This window comes from Phyllostomus discolor, chromosome 15, assembly GCF_004126475.2.
Source record: "Phyllostomus discolor isolate MPI-MPIP mPhyDis1 chromosome 15, mPhyDis1.pri.v3, whole genome shotgun sequence".
In the NCBI taxonomy this organism is placed as follows: domain Eukaryota; kingdom Metazoa; phylum Chordata; class Mammalia; order Chiroptera; family Phyllostomidae; genus Phyllostomus; species Phyllostomus discolor.
Window position 1 is genome coordinate 13,052,576 of NC_040917.2, and position 20,830 is coordinate 13,073,405.

Sequence of the window (20,830 nt, forward strand, 5' to 3'; positions counted from 1 at the left end):
AAGTGGAATTTAAATGATATGCAAAAATGTTTTCAAAACTTGTTTCCTTGGTGCAAAGGGAAACGTCAGGATTGTATGTGGTACTAACACTGCCATACATGAAGACATTTTTAATCCAGTCGGCTGCATTAATACAGATTTTAAACAACACCCAACACCAACTAAGTGCACAGCATTCATTTCAGTCAGGAAAAAATTCTCTCTCTCCAAAGCAGTGAAATTATTTCTTTTGTTTTAATAGACATCAGCATTACTTTTCAAAAAACTGTTACATAAAATACAAGCTAGAGGTCTCCCCGCTTCAGAAATGGTGAACAGGGAAGAGACGCCAGTGCACAGGGCTACGGCACGATCACTAGCTGGTCCTACCACCGGATTAGCGCGGTGAGCTGGAGGTGCAGGACAGGAAGCGATGTCCTGAAACATCATCTCGTCCTGCAGCCCTGCCCCTGCAGCCCCGCACCGAGGGTGAATGGGGCTGCTCCAGCTCAGCTGGAGAGACGCCCCGCCCACGCCCATCTTCTTGTGGGTTCACTATGAGCGCCGGGGTGCTCGGGCTGTACCGTAACTACCCAACTAGAGAAAGACATTGTCGAGCACCTGTCCTAGCAGGTTTTTTACTTACTGATCCTAATCATCTGGCTGCCACCCAAAGGACTTAGGCATTGATTAGGGAAGGTTATTAGAGAAGAAAACGCAGCCGTCAAGGACCTCTGCCCACTCTTACCGACACGAGTCAGTGCGGCGTGCAGTGTAGCCACTTGCGTTAAGACCAGGTGCTAGGCTAAATGGACCCCATGAGGAGCCGCTCACGTTCGGAGGCAGACTGCGGGAGCGGGGAGGAAACTGAGGGCTAATCAAAGTGGTATTTAGCCAACTGTCTGTGCCGGCCACTCGTGTTCTTAGCTTCCGTTACAAATTTATGTACACATAAAATGAGGCGACCGGATGAAGTAACTGAAGCCCCTTCCAGCTCTAGCACACCACGATTACATCTTACCCGGGTGAGAGGGAAGCCTGCCTCTCGGCTGGTAAAATTTCCAAGGCCTTCACTAACAAGGTTAGTTTCATTTTCACAGCAGAATTTCATAAATTGGAGACCTGGACAAAAACAGGAAGTTGTAACATACTTAGTTGGATTACTTCTTAAATGCCGCTTCGTAAGTTTACATGATCATTAATTACTAGACTACGTTTGACACACTCCAGGCCCTTTATCACATTGCTACTGGACACCTTGGATATGGCCTCTGAGTAGCCCTTGACACTTCCTCTTCTAGCCTTTCCAGTCTATTTCCACCCTGCCATCCAACTTCAAGTGCAAGTCAATTCCATCTCCAGGGCATCTCAGGCCACCATGACCTGGATTCATGCCTCTGCTTTTTCATCCCACTTCAAATACTGTTCTCCTTCCTTTAGCATTTTTCCTTCTCCTGATCACTCAGCTCCGGGGAGTCAGCAATCAGGTTCTCATTCATGTTCTCGTGCCCCTGTGTCTGTCTGTTATAGTAGGTGGCACCACCATTCATGGGTCACTAACTTGTGCCAGGAGTCGAATCCAAGTTCCTTGTTGTGAGAGCCCTGTCAACTTCTATTGTTACATTCTAACCAAGGGTCTGGCCCCAGTCAATCCACTTGAGTTTGTTCAAGTGAGTTCCTGAATGTGCACCAGCAGTGGACAGGAGCTGGGTTCCCTTCCCACCCACCCCCACTCCCAATTGGGACTGGAAACCTACCTTCCAGGCCCACCTGGAGCCTCCGGCTGCACCGTGTCCTTCGGTGTCCCGGTAATCCCGAAATCTCACACTAGGTGACATAGCAGTAGGTACCAGCTCAATAGCTGATTGAAATAGAATTGTGGTCATTAGTGATTTTTAACGCTTCTTGTGGCTTATCTGTCATACCTGCTTTGTCCACTTCCTAGCGCTCTGTGCATCTCCCCCTTCCCCACCCCTCCCCAGTGCTTTTCCTAGACTACTTGCTTTTTCATCTCAGTAGCGAGACCTCAGGGAATTAAAATTAACTACAAGCTTTTCTCTGGGGTTGACTTATACTGACCAAGTTGGGCAGCAAGGAATTTCGACTGTCCTTAGTACCATTATTTGGTGTGCAGGCATCTCTTTAGTCTACGTACCTCTACTCCATCGCTGGCTTCCCTTTGCTTCGTTTATATAATGCGAGGTCTACATAATAAATTCAGGACTCCTGTTTATGCACTTTTCAGCACAGAGCTAGGGATTCAAATAGGGTTTGACTCCTTCTATTCCTAGACAAAAATCTGCTGCAGATGGGGGTCAAGACACCCCTTTCAAAGTCATTGTTAATATATATACTAGGCTTTGGGTAAGCAGAAAACCTTAATGAGGAAAGTAGAGAAATTAAGACGATTGCTATAATTGATTTGTAATGGTCCTTTAGAATAAAGTATTTTTGGAAACATCTTAAAATATGGTCCAGTGGTCATCAAACCAGGTCAGTATAATGTACCAATATCCTCTACCACCCAAATACTGTTATCTTACACTTATTTTGTGTATTAAGTTCCATCTTTACATTTTCTCTTAAAAGGGAAGTGTTGGGGATGAAAAACTTATGAAAGGGTATTTCAAAGTATCACATTTTAAAGTTTGAGACGTGAGCACTGCAGATTAACATGTTGTAAGTAAGCCTCTTCAACCACTGCATTTGCCTTCCTCTTTGTTTTCTAGAATACAGAGGTTCTCCCCAGGAATTTCTATCTTGAGAAAGCTACCAGTGACGCTATGAGCAAGTACTGTTCACTTCAGGCGGTTAGATCAATTTAACAGATACCTGTTCCACTTTTTTCCTAGGAGTAAACTTCCCCTAAGGTATTCTGCCCTAGGCCCTCAGGGTATTGAAGTAAACTGAAAGGGCTGGTTCCCTAAAGAATGCGTTTCCGTGGAAACGTTTCTTCCCTTGAGGGTCATGTGAAAAGTGCTTTACTATCTAAATCCAAAGCTAATTTTGTGAACAAATGTTACTACAATTTTAACTCAGGTGAACAGAAATGGTTATGACTTTTACCTGTTACTCTGAAACTGTGCTGTCTTCTCTTCAGAAGCCATTAGATTTTTTAGTTGGCAGATTAGAACTCTACTTCATTGAGCAAACCCTCAGCTACATTTCCCATCAGTACAGCACCCAAATCCTCTGACTTCACAAAAGTATGTTATTACGGAGTATGGCGTAGGAAAAATAAATTCCCTCTAAACTCCGTATCAAGTTTAAACTTCAGGGCAATGAAACATTACATCCTCTGGACTGGCAAAGCTCACAGTGAGCATTATACTTAGTTTCTTTATAAATTTACTTCTAAACTATCACTTCGTTACCCAAAAGGATCACGCTAATAAAAATATTTATGCATTTTGTATAGATGCAAAAGTTGACTAGTTTCATGAATTTTTTTTGCCTTAGGATACTGTATTCAAACTCTACCAGTAGAAAGGGCATTAAAACAAGTATCTTATACAAAGTTGAACAGAATGAATTTGAAAATTGTAGCGTTCTAATCGTAAGAGGACTGTGTCCCATGCGCATAACTGCCTTAAACCTCCTCAAGAGGACCACCAATTTTTAAAATACCACCAACACTTCGCTTCGGGTATGCAGAGGAGGAATTAGAAAAACGTTTTTTTCCTGTATCAGAATCTACCCATCTGGTTACCAAATCTCTCCCTTTCCCCCATCTTCTTAAAACACGGGGAATTTGAATTCACCTCCTGGAAGCCCAATATAACAAGTGTTAATGTACAAGCAGCAATGAATTTGGAATACCTATTGGAATCACTGGAACACATTTAGTTGGGCCCTTTTACTCTTCCACACAGCGTTCACATGGACAGACTAAGGAAAAGGAGACGAAATTTAAATCAGCACATTTTTTTGCTTTATTACTTTAAAAAAAAAAGTGAAGTTGGAACCTTTTATATTGTACTTGACCATGACTATGACTCCCATCTCCCTCATCTGCCGTAACTGATATAAAATACCTTGAGCTACCTTAAAAATTAACCTGTTAATTACCACTTAAGCTTCAATCATTCCGAAGTGCTGGTTTTCTCTCTTCTGTCTGCATGCCTCAACACTCACTAAAGCTTTTGTCACTTGTGTATACTGGCCATCTCAATGTTCCTGGTGGCTTTTGTTTTTACTTAAAATTTTTTCTGGCTAGTGGTAATTTGTGGCAATGCTTCTCATGTGCTTAGCAAGCATAGATTTTGCTGGACAGAACTTTACTTCCTGTAAGACCACAGCCTGTTAAAGGAACTGTAGGAGACAACATGCCACAGATGTGTCCATCGGGTAGATGCTGTTCGTTCTCTAGCGTGTAATCCCCCGGGCATGTTCTCCGGTCTGCAGACGCTGCAGCTGCACACGCCCTGGAGGAACCTGTGCCGCTGGAACAGCGCTGAGCCTTCCTCGGTGCAGCGGTGAGGGCTGAACCACCCTGTGCACGTTTGTCCTGACTGTAGTTACCACCTCCTCACTTCTGCCTAGTTTCTCATGCCCACAGACCCAGCTTTGTTTAAGAGTAAAACCCCTGTTCCTTGTCAGGTTGTGAGATGTTGACTCCTGGTGTGAAAAGGGAGGAAAAAAATTGTAATATTCCTAGGTAATAATCAGATCATTTCAAATCAAACACATGAAGTTCCTCATCCCAGTAACCATGCAGTCAGTGATTACTGGTGTTCTGGCCCATCAGGTCCCTGCACCTTTTGTCCCCCTAATGCTGCATCTACAATCACAACTAAAATCACTAGTTTTCTTCCTGATGCCCCAGAATTCTACTCATTCAGCTTTCCACATGGACAACACATTCCCAAACTAATCACAAGTCATATGATTAGTTCTATGTTATTATGACTATCCACTTATTTCCAATCAACTACCTGAGAGTATTCTCTTTAGTGTAGCTGTAGTCCCAGTCCTAGGTGTTTAAAAACAAAACAAAAAACGGGGTTAAAGCAGCCTAAACGTAACCTCAAATGTCACCCTGGCTAAAGCTACCACCTGCATGTTTCAGTGTGGAAGTGGAGGAATGACAGGGCTGAAAAGAAAGGTCAATCCTAAAAACTGTCCAAGGAAAAGGCTCTTTTCTATATCAGAAGTGTATTTATAGATTGACTCTTTTCAGACTTTTAGGCAATTAATGATTTGAAGATACTGCGGTTTACATGACTAATAAATGCAAATTGCTCTTCAGAGATCCAAGGTGTTGGTGAGACTCTTACTCAGAGCACTGAGAGCCCCTCCAAACTTACTGTGTTGCCAGGGCATACTTACTCTTGCTTTTATTGTTACTAAAATGTTCAAGCTTAAATAAGCAGTTTTTCTCAGAGCCCCAAAAATAAGGACAACAAAATTAAGACTCAAACCATTTCAAGAATTTTGGAGAAAAACGGCTTTAGGAAGAGTATCATATTCATCTTTCCAGGAGAGCGTTTCGATGGCTATCTCAGAAGGCTGGGCAGTAGAGGATTATTCTGCTACAAGTTCCATCTATTTTTTAAAAAGACAGAGTTATGTGTAAAAAGGGAATTAGGGGAGCCATGTTTCTAAGATGTGCCTTTATGTCGGAATGACCACCAGAAAACTCTTGAACTATAAAAGATGGAAGTTTATGCATTCTTAGTATAAGCTTAATCTAGTTGTGGCTTTTTACTATCAATATACTCAGTAAACTGACAGCCAGATCTTTTGTGAGATGTCTATACTACTGCCTAAAAACTGTTAAAATATTTCATCCTTTTCATTTATGCATATTATAAAAGACCCCAGGATTAAAAGCCAATTTATTGTTTTAAAAAATAAACATGTCAACTGCCACAGTTGAGGCAGATATTAAATAATAGATTGTGCATGAATGTCAACTTCCCAGGTAGGTGAAAAATGTAGCCGCCTTTCCTGGAACACTTTCACGTACTTTAGCGCTTAGAACATCCAGTTTCACATTTATTTCCACGTGGGACCTACCCTAGGCAAATGAGCGATTGTTGTTTTGTGGACTTAGCATGGCTTGTCATTTTGATATCCAATCAATTTGACAGTGGCTGTCAGGGTACATTAGGGCGGAAACTGGTCCAGAGCCTTCTAGGTCAGAGCCAAAGCCCGCCGTCAAAGGCTGGACCCATGTCAACAAGATGTCACTCCCAGCAGAACTTGGTCATGTCAGGTCACGTTCTCTCATTATTTCTATCTTGCTTTTTTTTCCTGATTAGACTCTTATGTGGTTAGCTGTTTTAATGTTAGTGTAGCTGACCGACCTGATCCAACTTGACTCCATTATCTGTAGAACTTCCTAGTGAAAAGCGCTTCTTCTCACACCACCCGTAATCTCCCAGGTGAGGTTTCTCCAGGCATAGCTGGACATGTGTTGAGCACTATACCTGCTCTTTCGTTTTGTTCTGTTTGCTTGCCAGGAGAGGTGGGTGAGGGGTGGAGTAAATAAACCAAGTTTCTCATTCACAGATCTTATTCTGCCAAACTTGGCATTCTTCTCCCTTTGGCTTACCATTTGGTGCACTCTGTTCTAAATTTCTTACGTACTTTCTAAGACTTCATATAACCTATCAATTCTGACCTTCAGACTCCTTAAACATTTTAACGTTTTCCTGGAGAGTGTTTTTAACATCTATCCCATCTCTCTTCCCAGAATCTTCTGGGCTACAGAGGCAGGCTATTCTATCAAACAGTGTCTGCCATTCGGCCATCATTCTTGCGCTGCAATCATTAGAATACGGAATCCTTAGTAAGCCATTTTAAACTTGAAGGTAAGGTATACTCGAGGTTTTTATAAAAGAGGGATCCAAACATTCAGGGTACCTAAACATTCATTAGCAACCAAGTTTGCGTTTTCTCCTCTGGGTTTAAATTAAGTCTGTGCAATCCTTGCAATAGTGTTCTCCAAAAGTAGCTCATGCTAATGACTGCCAGCAGTAAGCTAATTGCTAAAAAGACAAAAGCCCTGAGACACTACCTTGCATTAGGTATTTTTATGGTGATTCTAAGATTAGCCTTGTTCCACAAATTTTTCAACTGAAGCTACCTGTACCAACATCTGAAACTTAATTCCAGCTCAGCTTCTGAGGAAAAAATCCTAAAGTTAAAAATCTGATTTCAAGTGGCTAGAACAAAAATCTAAGCAATCAAACATAGACAAACCTAAACTTACCAGAAGCAGCCTAAAACACCAACAAACCACTAGACTGAGGTTTTAGTTCTACAGTTTGACTCCTGATTCCTCACTTCACATCAGTGAGGGTCCTTTTAGAAGATTAAGTGTTCTGTGCAAACCCAATAAAATTACAGTTAGGGGATCTAATGTAATCACATAGCTACAGTTAAGTTAGCAGTGTTGTGTAGCAGTGAAATCAACGACTGGCTTGCCTGATGGCTTCTAAAAGCATCTGTTCCCAGAGTCTCATGTATTATATATGTATATAAGATATCAGTTGAGGACAGCCAGTAGCATTTTGCAAACATGATAAACTGAGTGTTAACTTCTCCCAGCCATTACCTTTTCCCCTCCTTAAATGTTAAGTCATCAGCAGGGGAGGGGAAGGGAAGAATTCAACTTTACTTCATAATTAAGATCAATTGTCAGTATACATTTAAGTTTTTAAAACCTAAATGTTCCAAGTACAGAGTAAATAAGCAGCTGTCCAGAAAGCACACACTTAAATTTTCTCCTCTTGGGAGTTTTAAAAAGGGATTTTGAACCTTGATGGCGAGAATCCCAAAACGAGAGTAAAATGAATTCTTTTTATTGCAAACAAACGTCTAAATTAATTTCTCCACCCACTTTCTTTAGAAAGAAAAAGAAATCAGCAGGCTAAGGAGATACCCATTCAGGAACTGACATGATTAAAAATTAAGATATAAATGGGTGACTCACAATTGCATTAGCTTACAAAGATGGTGGAGTTTACTACTACAAGCACACTAGTTATACAGTATTTTGTGGGAGAAGGGCATACAGACATAGCTAACTTCATATAGATCCCATTAGACAACTGGATTTACAACAAGTTTTTTTTTAATAAGAAATGGGCAAAGCCAGCTTTCTTTTCAGAATCAAAATGCAGAACAAATGGAAAAATTATGGTATTTAACCTTCACAAGTTTGAGCCTCCACAAATAATACAACCAAGTTTTACATTTTTAACAGCCCTTCTACATACACTCCATCTTCTCTATCTCGGTTCCAACTTTTATCTTCGTTCAATTATGCCAATTCCGTTGTTATTTAAAAAAGAAAAAGCCTTCCCAGGTATTGTCAGAAACTACTATTTAGCATACCCCCTCCACTACTCAGCAAACTACAGAGAGGATGGAGTGTACTATGAGCAGTACAGAGTCTTAGGCAATTCATGAGGACCACGTGGTCCTGGCATGAATCTGGCTGCTAACATTTCTATTATACTGTGACAATGACTCCCGACTGTTCTCTCTGTGAGAAATGGGGGGAGTAAATTCTTAATAAAAGACACCAGGTACAAAGCAACATTTTACTTTTGTTGTGATAAAAAAAAAAGTCACATTTTACAGATAAAATGTAGAACCCTGAAATACTGACACATTCTCTTATCGTGCACAATGCTGAGGTTCTCTTACGATTCACTTTAAAACTGCAATTAAAAATGTACAAAAAAGAAAAGAAAAAAAAATCAACCCACAAAGCTTCTAAAAAAGGAACCCGCAGGCACTTCCTCTTGTGGAATGTTTAAAAAGTTAGCCTACTAAAGAAAACAGTCGACTTCTTGTGAAGGTTTTGGAGAAATATGTATCAGTTCGTTTTATTTGGGTATTCAATAATATCCTTGGTGATAATGCTGACTCCATGGCTTCTGACCCCAGAATTGCTGTAAGAGAAAATTTTTTTTTTAAAGAAAAAACATCAATAAGCCACTCAAACTGCTTTTAGGAAATGACAATGAATTTAATTCAGAGTAACTGCTGGAAACAAATTTATACCTGTCATACTTCTGATTTCTATCAAACCACATTCAGTTAGTATTAATACCCCATTATCAATAATAAACACAGTACAAAAGGAAACACATCAGGACTTGGTTAGTTTATACAATTAAAGCTAGTAGTAAAAAAAAACGTATGTATTAAATAATATTACTTCATTAAAAAAATATTAAGTTACAGCAAACTCCAACCTATTTTGCCTTCAAAAGATTATGGCTACTACTGCAACACAGTTCACACTTTGCCCCAAAACACTTCAATCCCTGGATAACATCTTTTTGAAGAATGATTCCTATGAACTCAATATAGAATTTAATGTACATAACCACGTAAGAAATTACTTACACCCTGCTGCCACTGGTTGTAGCCCTGAGATTGATTTTTATAGCCACGATTGTTTCCTCGTCCTCTGAAGTTCTAAAATGTAAAAGAAAGAAAAATATTGTAAGAACTCCAAGCACAACACAGAAAGGGATAGCTGCTAATGTACCTAAAAGTCAAACCTAAACGGATCCATTTCACTACCACCACTAATGCTTCCCGTGTCAGTGCATTCACCCTGTGTGCCCACGATTCTTCCCGAGGCTCTGTCCGCGACATGGGCTCTTTCAGACTGGTTTATACAACAGATGAACAGGACCAGTGCCTGCAGGGACCACACATCATTACCTGGTTGTAGTTTCCTCTGTTGGGCATTCCACCTCTGTTGTAGTTCCCCCCTCTGTTTGAATAACCACCTCGGCTGCTAAACACAGGGCCACGAGGATACGGATAGCCAATTCCGCCACTTCCACCTCCGCCACCACCTCTCTGTGGCATGTTGCCCCTGTTATATCCACCACGATTCCCAGGAGCTGAAAACAAGAGACACTTTAGTTTATAGGGTGGTGTATGTACCTCCTTTACACATATGACTTAGGGTTTTCCTGGACCCTTCTTTTATTCTCCGGGAAAATACATGTTTGAAGGTTTTCCCTTGCTTCAATCTTGAACCAAATCAACAGAATACTCAAAATTAACTTGCCTCCTCCTCTGAAATTTCCACCACGCATATTGAATCCACCACGTCCTCTATGGCCGCCACCTCTGTTAAACTGGTTCTTGCCGCTCTTGTTTTTATTGCTCTTCTTTGAGCCAGTGTTCTGTTTCTTTTCTGGGTGAAGAGCCTTCTTGCTCTCTTCCTTATACTGCTTCAGAAGTTTTTGGGCTTCCTCCCTCTGAAGCTCGACGTAGGTTATCTCATCAAAGCACTCAGCTACCTCTGGCAGTGTGAAGTTTCCTGCAAGGAATAAACCATACTCCTTCAACCTACCTTTAAGTTTTTCAACACACGATGAGTACCTATTCCCAGTTTACTAAATATTTCCCTAAAGGTAGAAATAAGCCAAACACACTCCTTTACAAAGAGTTACCGTAACCCCTGAAACAGTGTTATTAGCAGGAAATGTTAATCCAAGTTTACGGATATTAAGCCACACAAAGAGATGTAACGTGGTAATAGAACTGAATTTCATGCCTTTCATTTTGAGAACTGCGTGTTCTGGTAGGTCTTTCCCCTCAACTTCTGCTTTCTTCTGTGTTCGCTGCTTGTAGTCTTCATCCTTCGGGCAGACTACGACAGCCTTTCGTTGGAAGCCTACGAACAGGCACATTTTTCTCCTCTGGGCAGCAGCAGACACGTTTGTCTTATTTAAAAAAAAAAAAAAAAAAAAAGGTTAAGTTTATTAATTCTACACCAAACCCAATTTTTAGTTATTTTCTTTCAACTTCCAGCTTACCTGATCCAGAATGAAATTTCGCTTCTTCCGGGCAGCAATCTCAATGAACTTCCCGAGACACTGGGGCGCTCTCTGCAACAGTGTGTTCAGTTTTCCAGTATCTGCCATTTGCTTCTTGAAACCCGCCACCTATTTTTAAAAGTTAAAAATTTCCTTTGAACCTGTGAATCTCAAGCTAAGTTTAGTATCAGCTTACATCTCTACATATAGATAACACACACTTTAAACATTGCCTTTTCCCACTATTAAAAAAGGGGTCCCTATCATGTACTAAGAGCCCACACTATTCCATCTTTGTAGCTGCCAGATGAAAAAATTTACCGAATTCTTTAGAAAAGAAGCCGCCAAGCATTTGGAAAGCAGTTTACTTTACAGATAAAGAACCCACACTTAAGTTAAACCAATTTCACTTTGCCCAAACTCCTATCTCTAAAATACTATCAAACTGGATAAGGGCAGCAGGCAAAGGAATTACTGAGAACACCTATGGTCTTTTTTAAATGCTTAGATTATATCCTCTCAACATTCTACTTACCATCATTTTATCCATTATGGTGTTTGTTCCAAGAATGTTGTATTTACCGGGATTTTCTGCTGCATGTTTGGTAACCCAGGTAGTTTTCCCAGCTCCTGGCAAGCCAATCATCATAACCACCTGCAATGCAAAGCAATGTTATTTCACCTAGTAATTCAAGAAATATTTTAATAAACAAAAACAACCTAAATATCTGAATTTTCACATAGCACTGTAACAAAGTAATCTGTGTTTGGGAAACCTGTGGCACTCCACATTAAGGGAGGAGGCAGCTTCTACGAGAAAAATTACTGAGAGCAACAGGAATGGCATAAAGTCAGCGGAACAGGCCAACCACCCAGCTCTTCCAAATGTCATCTGCGCCCCAGCAAAAGCAATGCTCAAATGCTCGGCGGGGGTGGGGGGGTCACTTACTTCACAATCTTTCTTCTCTTCGGGCCCCTTTGGACCTCTAACACGGTCCTCCAAGGGAACATTCTGGATGAAAGTGTAGTCCTCAGGTATTGGAAAATATGGCTTTTCCTTCTGACCAAAATTGAATTCCACAGCGCAGTTGTGGCAGAGAACATGTGGGAAGAGTGGCCGTCCAGCAAGAACTTCCTTACTGATTTTGAAGGCAACACCGAGCTCTTGTCCATTTTTTGCATAGGAGAGTTCTACTTCATCACTTTCAAAATTCTGTTAATGGGGGGGGAGAGATGATGATGATAATAGTTTTAAGACTTGTAAAAACCCTCAAAATTCAAACTAGGAGTGAAGCTTATCCTGTGGAAAACACATTTAGATTAAATATTAAGAGGTTTCTGATGATTCAAGACAGTGAAACACCTGTCTCCAGAAGCAAAAACAACATGGTCTTAGAAAGCAAGACGATTTCCAGGTCAACTAGATGTCACGTAGATTCTAGTCAGAATGAGTTAGTAGTGAATGCTGATACTGATACAACTTTAAAAGAGCCTTGGCTGGTGTGGCTCAGTGCACTGAGTGACCAAAGGGTCACTGGCTTGACCGCAGTGAGGGGACATGCCTGGGCCACAGGCCAAGTCCCCAGCAGGAGGCGTGCGAGGGGCAACCACACACAGATTTATTTCCCTCTCTCCCTTCCCTCATCTCTAAAAATAAATAAAATCCTTTTTAAAGAAATAATTTCTAGCATGTATCTTGCCATTTATATGTAAATGTTTAGCTATAACTTACAGCAAAACATGTAATCACGTCATTTTCGTCAAACTTCTCTCCATAATCTTCAGTCTCACAGTTGCATGTTTTTATTCCCTTTAGAGAATACCCGTAAGAAAATTCTTCTTCACCTAAGAAAATAATTAACTACCATGAAGCTGAGTTTTCAGAACAGTCCAATGACCCACGTTTTAATATTCAAGATGTAATGTTTAAAAGTAAGTGTATATTTAATACTTTTTCACTTACACTGACTTGTAACTAGATACACAATTAACGAGAGCTAGGTGGGTTATATAACTAGTTGACAAACTGCATAATATGGATAATATTCTATCTTAACCCACCGGACATGAAACCACCATAAAAGAACAAAAACTGCCCTGGCTGGTGTGACTGGGTGGATTGGATGCAGGCCTACAAACCAAAGGGTTGCCGGCTCGATCGCCAGTCAGGGCACATGCCTGGGTTGTGGGCCAGGTCCCCAATAGGGGGGGCATGAGAGGCAACCACACGTTGGTATTTCTCCCCCTTTCTCCTTCCCTTCCCCTCTCTGGAAAAAAAAAAAAAAATCACCACGCAAAATAAAACCTAAAATTTGGCCCATGCCTACTACATGCTAATGTTATTAATCTCATTTAAAATATTAACAGAATTGGACAAAAGCAAGCATAATATTTGGAATGCCTTCTACTCTACTGAAATCAAACCCCAAAGGGCAACTTTACCAAGTAACATTCCACTTGTGGTTAGAGACCAGCCAATCCGAACTTCATGTATATCAATATCTTTTGTATATAAATGCCTTACTGGGATCTTCTCTGTAACCTGGAAGTCAAATCATAAATGGTTAAACTGTAGACCTACAGATAAATCCTTAAAGCCAGGCTTACTTCACCTGTGCCACAGGCTAACTCTTCTCTGGCTACCAATACAAAAAGACACCCACTCAAGAACTTAAATATAAGGGTTTATAACATGAAAAGGTTTAAGTGCTTGGTTGACTCACATTTAAAGGAACAGTTAATGTTTAAAAATTACGTATTCTCCCTACTTTACCTAAAACCAATTGTAACATTTAACTTTTTTTTCTACGGAACAAAATCAAGGGCCTATTTTTAAACCTTTGGTAGGTTTTTTCAAGTCTCTGATTATAAACAAGAGCACTCTTAATTAAAAAGCAGGCCGTATACCCCAAATTCTGATGTAACAAACATGTTTAACTGTTAGGAAAAGGTTTCTAAGCCCCTCTTCTAATACAGAGACTTCCAAAAATAAAAAGTTCCACCGACACCTTAAGTGTCAGGCAAATGGAAACTTGCAAAGGTTCTTTAAAAAAGCAAAGAAGCCCTACAAAATTGTATTTACCTTCATTTCAAAACAGACTTTGCCTTTTGACACACCGTAAGAAGCCCTTCCTCCAGCCCAAAGAAAAGCAAAACTCTCCATAGTAAGGGAAGAAGCACTGAGGCGATCTCTTGATATTTTAAAATGTAGATCACAATTATCTGTAATTATATCAAATACCATATTATTTCTTTTGACAGTAAGTATAAATACATCTGCTATGCAGACAAAACTTGATTATTAAATCTCTGCATGTATTTCTAAGTGCTGCATAGTACACTTTCCATGCCATTTTAAATTTTCACTTTTAAGCCCCACTCCCACCAAGTCATTCTTGCCAAATTATCAAGCGTAAACTACCTATACAACTAAGAAACATCAAGGTTTAATGTGTATTTTAAATGTATAAAATAATCAAGACAATGTGACATTAATACATACCTGCTCTGCTCTTTACCTTGACTTAGAGGCAGGCAGTAGAGGACAGCAGGAAATCAAAGTGGAGCATGCCCGAGCCAGGCAGAACTTACCAGTGCCACAACAACACTGAAGGGAGGCCATGGCCAGATAGTGTCTAAAACGAGTACGAGCTGCCCACCCTGTACTTTCTCATTTTAGAACACCAGGGGCTCTAGACTCTAAGTTCTTTTCTAAAAACTTGTGAAGGAGGCAGCCTCAATCTAGAAAACACAAGTCTGGTTGTCTAATGCTGTTGCCATTCCAGCCCTTCAGGTCTCCTTTCCCCAGGGGGGCTGTGACTGGACAAGGGGGATTACCCGCTTCCGGGATTATTCAAATCCAAAACGTCTTCACCTAGCTACCTTTGGGTCAGTGGCTCCTAAGCATGCATTTTTGCGGGAAACTAACAAGTTAGAAAGCTGTTTTCTTACAGGTTTTTTTGGATGAAGAAAATTTAAATCTACAGTTTGGAATTATCTTATAATAGCTTTGCTCTTAAAATTCCTGACCATCATGGAATAGAACTTTCAATTCAATATTGTATTTGAACCCAGTACTGACTGCACTTAACAAATTAATATTCCTAGGTGACGAGCTACAAGCCTGTCTGTCCATAACAGTAGTGTTACCTTGAATCACTGCTTCAGTATCTTGCCAATACCTATAGTTTATACTTAAGAAACTGAACCTAACAAAACTTTTGAATCAACTGCCTAATTTTCCACACATTTTTCTTTTGAAAGACTCCACTATCTCAACTACCTGAAAAGGGCACTCAATAACGAAGAGTTTTACATGACCACTTTTACATACCTAGGTAACCATTTGTATTTGAAATCACCAGAATCTGAATTTCAACTCCCCAGGCTCTACACAGGGCAGGTGCCTGACCTCTCAGTTCTCAAGCAATTGCTTCTACACCTTGTTCCATCACTGAAAGAACTGTGCATTCCAATCAAATACTAAATCAACTAATCTTTTTGTAAATAGAAACTACAACGGACGCCCATTTAGAGGTTTGCAATACTTCCTCATACTCAATTGCAACCCAACTGGGTAAAGGAGCAGTATTTACAGCGCTGCCATTGATACCATTCGCTGGTGAAGAAAGCTAGTGGCCCAGTGATAGCCCACTGCTGCTGCCCCAGGTCTTTGGAAGAAATCAACTTATGTTAAAGCAGCAGCTACTGAACTGGAATTGAGAACAAAAGAGCAGTTATTGAGAAAGTAATATTACAATCTTTTAGAATAGGGAATACACTTGTGTGCTAATGGGGAAATCATTATTTAACCCAAATAGCTCACTTAACATAATTCCACAAAAAATGCAGTTACTTCATCTTAGAAGCCTACAGGATAAGTCTTAAGTAGCCTTACAAGTTTCAATTAGCTAGGTAGTCAAAAATCGGCATTTATTTTACATTCCTACAAAGAACTTTCAAGTCATATACAAATATTACCAAGTTGCTAGAACCTATAAAATTATCAATACAACTGATGCTATACTAAATATTAAGGTACCGGAATTTGAATACAAGCCATCATCTTCCTGCCTTTAAAAAACTGCTTTCGTTTCCTTGCTACGTTTTCAGCATTTAAGTTCAAGGTACTACAAAAGTTTCCTAACGCTCTGGAACGAAACCCACATTTGAAATGGGGGATGAAGGGGAAGAAGCAGCTTCACTTACAAGTGTCAAGACAAACCACTGTGTCATCGAAGTGCTCATCTTCTTCTTCAACAGGTGGCTGAGGAGATTTGGCTCTGAAAGACAATATTGTCTCCTGATTCAGCTTTCCCCACCAAAGAATAAAGAGTGGGCGACAAGTAAGACTCGGTAAACACCATCTACCTGCTATACTTGTTCTCTTCAATGTACTCAAAATATCCACGGCCATGGTCTTCCCGAGGTCGTTTAACACCTCTCTTTTTATCTCCGCCTTTCTGCTCTGTTTTGCCGTCTCCTACAACACACAACACCCCTGTGTAAGAGGCAAAGCCACAGCACAACAAAAATAACTCTTTTGAGGCTCAAAAAAGCTCAACATTTCCCTGTTCCTTTTCCTAAGCGTTTTCAACGACCAATCAAATGCGAATTCAAAAAACAATCAGCTTCAAATCGGATTGGAGTTAGTGACGCAGTCTACAGACATTACAAATATTGCCACCCTGTTGGAAGATTCGAGAAACCCAATGAAAAATAGCGCCGCACAGGCAGAGCCCACGTGTAGCCCAAAGAGTTCAGGGAAGGGGGAGGGAACGCGCTCGGCCCGCGCGCCCAGCCCTCCCCTCCCCCATCGGGGCCCGCGCTCCCGAAGGCCGCATTGTACTTATTTTCCGCCCCGTTCTCCCCCCGCCGGCCCCTCCCGCCGGAAGTGACGTCACACCGAGCCCCTAAGCTCCTCGCACAATACCGCGGCCCAGGGCCGCCAAAGCGCGCCCGCCCGGGCCCTCGGGCCTCTCCCCTCCCCTCCCCCCCGAGACATGTGCCCGCGACGCGCGCACGCTGCGCGGCGGCGCCACCGCGGGCCGACGGGGCGCCCCCCCGCCCCCGACTCCTCCCCTCCAGCGGCAGCTGCAGCTCCCCCTGGCTCTCGAGACACATAATGGAGGCGCTGCCACCATGGTCACACACACACACACCGATCCCGAGGCCTCACGGCTAATCCGGGATTCCCCGCGCCCCTCCTCCAACACCCCCTCGCCGCGGCCCCCGCCCGGGACTCCCTCCCCCACGGGGCTCCGGCAGGCCTAGGGCACGGCTCCACCCGCGCAGGCCTCCCGCCGCGCGCAACGGTACAACGCAGCACTCACCCGCCGCCGGAGCCCCAGGGCGACCGCCGCCTCCGCCACCTTCCACCTTCTTCTTACCTCCCGACTGCTGCTGGCCCTGGTTGGCCCCGGGTGGCGCCACCGTCACCGCGAGCAGCGAAGTGGGGCCGCTGCTCTTCCCCGCGGCCTCCTTGGCGGCCCCGCGCTGCTGTTGGGGCTGTTGCTGCGGCGTCGCCGGCGGTTGAGCCTGCTGTTCCCCGTGCCCGTTCTCGTCGCCCGCGCCTTCCTCCTCTTCTCCGAGCTCATCCTCCCCCTCCTGGAAACCCTGGTCGTCGCCGTTCTCGTCTTCCGAGGCGGCCTCCTCCTCTTCCATCGGGCCCGAGTCGGCCGCCCCCGCGGCCCCGTTCTCCTCTCCTAGCTCCATCTGGTCGCCATCCAGGGCGGCGATCCCTTCCTCCTCCTCTTCCTCCTCCTCCTCTTCGTCGCCGCCAGTCGCGGCCTCCTGCTCGAGGCCTGCTCCCGAGCGCCCGGCGGAATCCCCGCCCAGGTCTAGGCTGCCGTTCCCGGGCTCCATGGCAGGCCGGCCGGCCTCCTCGTTGTCCAACGCGGCCTGGAGACGCTCCATGAGGTCGGCCTTGAGGCCCTTGTCGGAAAGGCGCCGCTTCTTCAGCTCCTCTTTCAGCTCCGACACCTTCAGCTTTTTTACATTAACAGGCGAGGAACTCATGGTGAGGGCCTCGGTTCACCGCTAGGCGCTTGCTCAAACTCGGCTCCGCTCACTCGGCCACTGGCCGCGGCTGCTGCGACTGCTTTTCGGCCCGGGCGGCGGCTGCGGCTGCGGGTGGAGGAGGGTTCCTGCTGCAGAGCGGACCCGCCTGGTGTCGAACGGCGCCAATTCCTTTCACGGAGTTCGCGAGGGAGACGCGGACACTCGCCTGGCGCGAGCGAGCACGCAACGTCCTCTCGCAGGGGCGGTGCCGCGCACGTAATATAGCCGCCCCGCCCCTTGCGTGACGCGAGCTCTGCGCAGTAGGGAAGCCGGAGCGCGCCCGCGCTCTGCCCCCGCCCCTTACTGTGCTTACCTCCCCGCCCCCACGCCCCACTCCGGGCGGGGACCGCGGCGCAGGCCGCTCCGTGCGCTTCCGACTGGGACTGAGGAAATGGAGGAAAAGCCTTTCACTCAAACCGACCCCCTGCAACATGTATTGGCCTCTCTAGTTTTTTTAGTGGCAATACTCGTTTTGCTCTTTGCTTTTGCCGTCCCAAGGCTTCTATTATCCAAATGCTCTCAGTCCTCAAGTTGTCAATTTCAGCTGGAATCCTCCGCCTTCCATCTTAGATTTGCTCCATACAGCTATTTGTTTTTAAATTCGTCATTAAAATTTTATTTCGGCTTTGATTTGTACAATACAACTTGGACAATTACTACACGCAGGGCAATTTCTTATAATTAATATAATTAATATTTTTCTAAGTTCTGCTTGCCAGTTGGATTTTAAATTGGGGAAGGGCGAGGGCAGAGCCTTTCTTTTGTCTCTCCCACAACCCCTGCTGCGGGGCTTGGGAGGTAGAGGCTTCATTAGGAGTGCGATCCCCTAACCACACTACAAAGCCTACTTCTCGGGCCTTGACATGGCAGCTGCCTTCTAGCGGTACTACCAGCTAAAGAAATGAAAGCCTCATAATTGCCTTCCTGGGTTTTCTTCACCTACCAAAAAGACGGACCTACTCTTAATACACGCACTGTCCAATTTAGGACCTTGGTTGGCCATCCAGGTAGGTATGAAGAAGCCCCAGTAGCTAACACGGATGAGACCAGCTAAATCATACCCTTTGATTCTATTCCTACTCATGTAGGAGTATGCTTGACCACATCATGCTGAAATTCTAATAAAAGCTCATGAAAAATAAAGGGCTGTGATTTTGTAAAAACAAAAAATAGACTCACTGTAGAAATCTGTTTGGGGTTTTATTTGTTTTGGTGTCTTGGAAGTTTATTTTTTTCTTTACTAAGGTGTGTTATGTTCTTGAGATTTTAGATAGGGGTGCCAGAATTTAGATCTGGGATAGAGGTGAACATCTTAAAACCGAGAGAACCCGCCTGTGTTCCACTATCTCTAAGGAGGTCAATTATGCTGGGTACACTGGTGCTTAACTGGCACAACAGTGCTGCCCCAATATTAATTTTTTAAAAAGATTTTATTTATTTTTAGGGAGAGGGGAAGGGAGGGAGAAAGAGAGGGAGAGAAACATCAACGTGTGGATGCCTCTGGTGCACCCTTTACTGGGGACCTGGCCTACAACCCAGGCATGTGCCCTGACTGGGAATCAAACCAGTTACCCTTTGGTTTGCAGGCCCGCGCTCAATCCACTGAGCCACATCAGCCAGGGCTGCCCCAATATTAATTTGAAATTTGGAAATATACACATGTAAACTTACTCCCATAGGCTAGTATGATTTAACTGATATGTGTGTGTATATACATTTCTAAGTTTCTTTTTGATAGCTTTTGACAATCATATATTTTACCATACAGGCATGTATAAAGATGAAATGATTTTAATTGAAATTAATGGACTGTGCACAGTACTAGTATTCTGAGTTCAAGTTAATGGAGGTGGATGGTATAGCACCCAAAATAGGAAATTTCACATAGGGTCAAAAACTCATTTTAGCCTTTGGTTATAATGTCCTGGAGCTTATAAACAAGTCACAAACTAGAACTGGAATTTTTCAAGCCCTTTTTCCCTTGTTCAAAAATGGGAAGAGAGCTAGAGGGGGCTTAACATGTTCACAAAATGGGTAATTAGCCCCTTAATGAATGAGAGTTAAGTATAGTTATGATGGTCCTTTAACTTTTTATGTTCTTAAATACTATGTACATTTTTAAATATTTAGTGATATAACAACACTTTCCATTTAACTGGAAAAAAACAGAACTATGAAAACATAAAGTGTATATATGTAAAAAAAAAAACAACCTACCGTGTTTTCGGACTATAAGACGCACCCCTCCCCCCCCCCATTTGGGAGGCATAATGGTGGTTAATGCTGCTGTGGAGTTCCGTTTACATTTACATTGGTGAAATATTTGTTATTTATGTTATTAACTATTTTACCACATTTTTTGCTTCACATTTTTTTTCCTATTTTCCTCCTCTAAAACCTAGGTGCGTCTTACAGTTCGAAAAAAATACGATATTTAAAATCGTTCTTGGTAGGTTAAACCAGTTGTAATAAAAAATCCAAAATAAAGAAAGTTCCTTGGCTTTGTCTCCAAGAGCTTTGCTGGGCGTGGCCTTCAGCGAAGCCTGGGGAACTCAGTCTGCTCACTTGACAGCCCCCAGGGCCCTGAGACCCTCCCTCCCTCCCTCCCTTCCACCCCAGGGCTCCCGCCTCGCCCCAGGCCTACCTAGACATTTGAAAGAAAAACAGTTTTTGTAAATACTCAAAGAGCCACTGGCTCGCAGTTTGTTCTTTTCACCAGTGGGTGAAATCTGCCATTTTAATATTTTACCGCTAGAAAGTACATTTAATGACAATTTTACTTTTTTTTTTTTTTTTTTTGCTTCTTACGCTTCCAATGCCGTCATGTTGATCTTTTACAGAGACCAGTAAGAGTATAGATCACTTCTTCTAAATCACCAACGGGCCTTTAAGGAACTGGAAATTCCCCCTTTTTGAAATCCTAGAGACTACCAAGAATACAGAGTGGAAGAGGACACAAATGAATTTTCAGTAGCAAAAAGGAATTACCTGTG

At 42.9% G+C, this 20,830-nt stretch overlaps 1 protein-coding gene across 5 annotated transcripts; it reads right to left on the reverse strand.

The window, feature by feature from the left end:
* Nucleotides 1-625: 625 nt before the first annotated feature.
* Nucleotides 626-18,027, reverse strand: HNRNPU (heterogeneous nuclear ribonucleoprotein U). 5 transcript variants are annotated; one of them, XR_004900799.1, is made up of 16 exons: nucleotides 17,111-18,019; nucleotides 16,149-16,260; nucleotides 15,987-16,060; nucleotides 13,861-14,000; nucleotides 13,221-13,320; nucleotides 12,511-12,623; nucleotides 11,728-11,991; nucleotides 11,314-11,433; nucleotides 10,779-10,907; nucleotides 10,517-10,685; nucleotides 10,025-10,279; nucleotides 9,670-9,854; nucleotides 9,346-9,417; nucleotides 3,799-3,867; nucleotides 1,737-1,840; nucleotides 626-1,101 (listed from the first exon to the last, which is right to left on the reverse strand). XR_004900799.1 is itself a non-coding variant. In XM_036016058.1 (14 exons), the coding sequence occupies exons 1-14, from the start codon at nucleotides 17,793-17,795 to the stop codon at nucleotides 3,808-3,810; spliced, it is 2,478 nt and encodes an 825-aa protein (XP_035871951.1). In that variant the 5' UTR covers nucleotides 17,796-18,019; the 3' UTR covers nucleotides 3,688-3,807. The 5 variants fall into 5 exon arrangements, 4 of the variants coding, with proteins under 4 accessions (XP_035871951.1, XP_035871952.1, XP_028386953.1 ...); XM_036016058.1 differs by lacking the exons at nucleotides 626-1,101; nucleotides 1,737-1,840 and having other exon boundaries at nucleotides 3,688-3,867; XM_036016059.1 differs by lacking the exons at nucleotides 626-1,101; nucleotides 1,737-1,840 and having other exon boundaries at nucleotides 3,688-3,867; nucleotides 17,168-18,018.
* Between the last annotated feature and the right edge of the window lie 2,803 nt (nucleotides 18,028-20,830).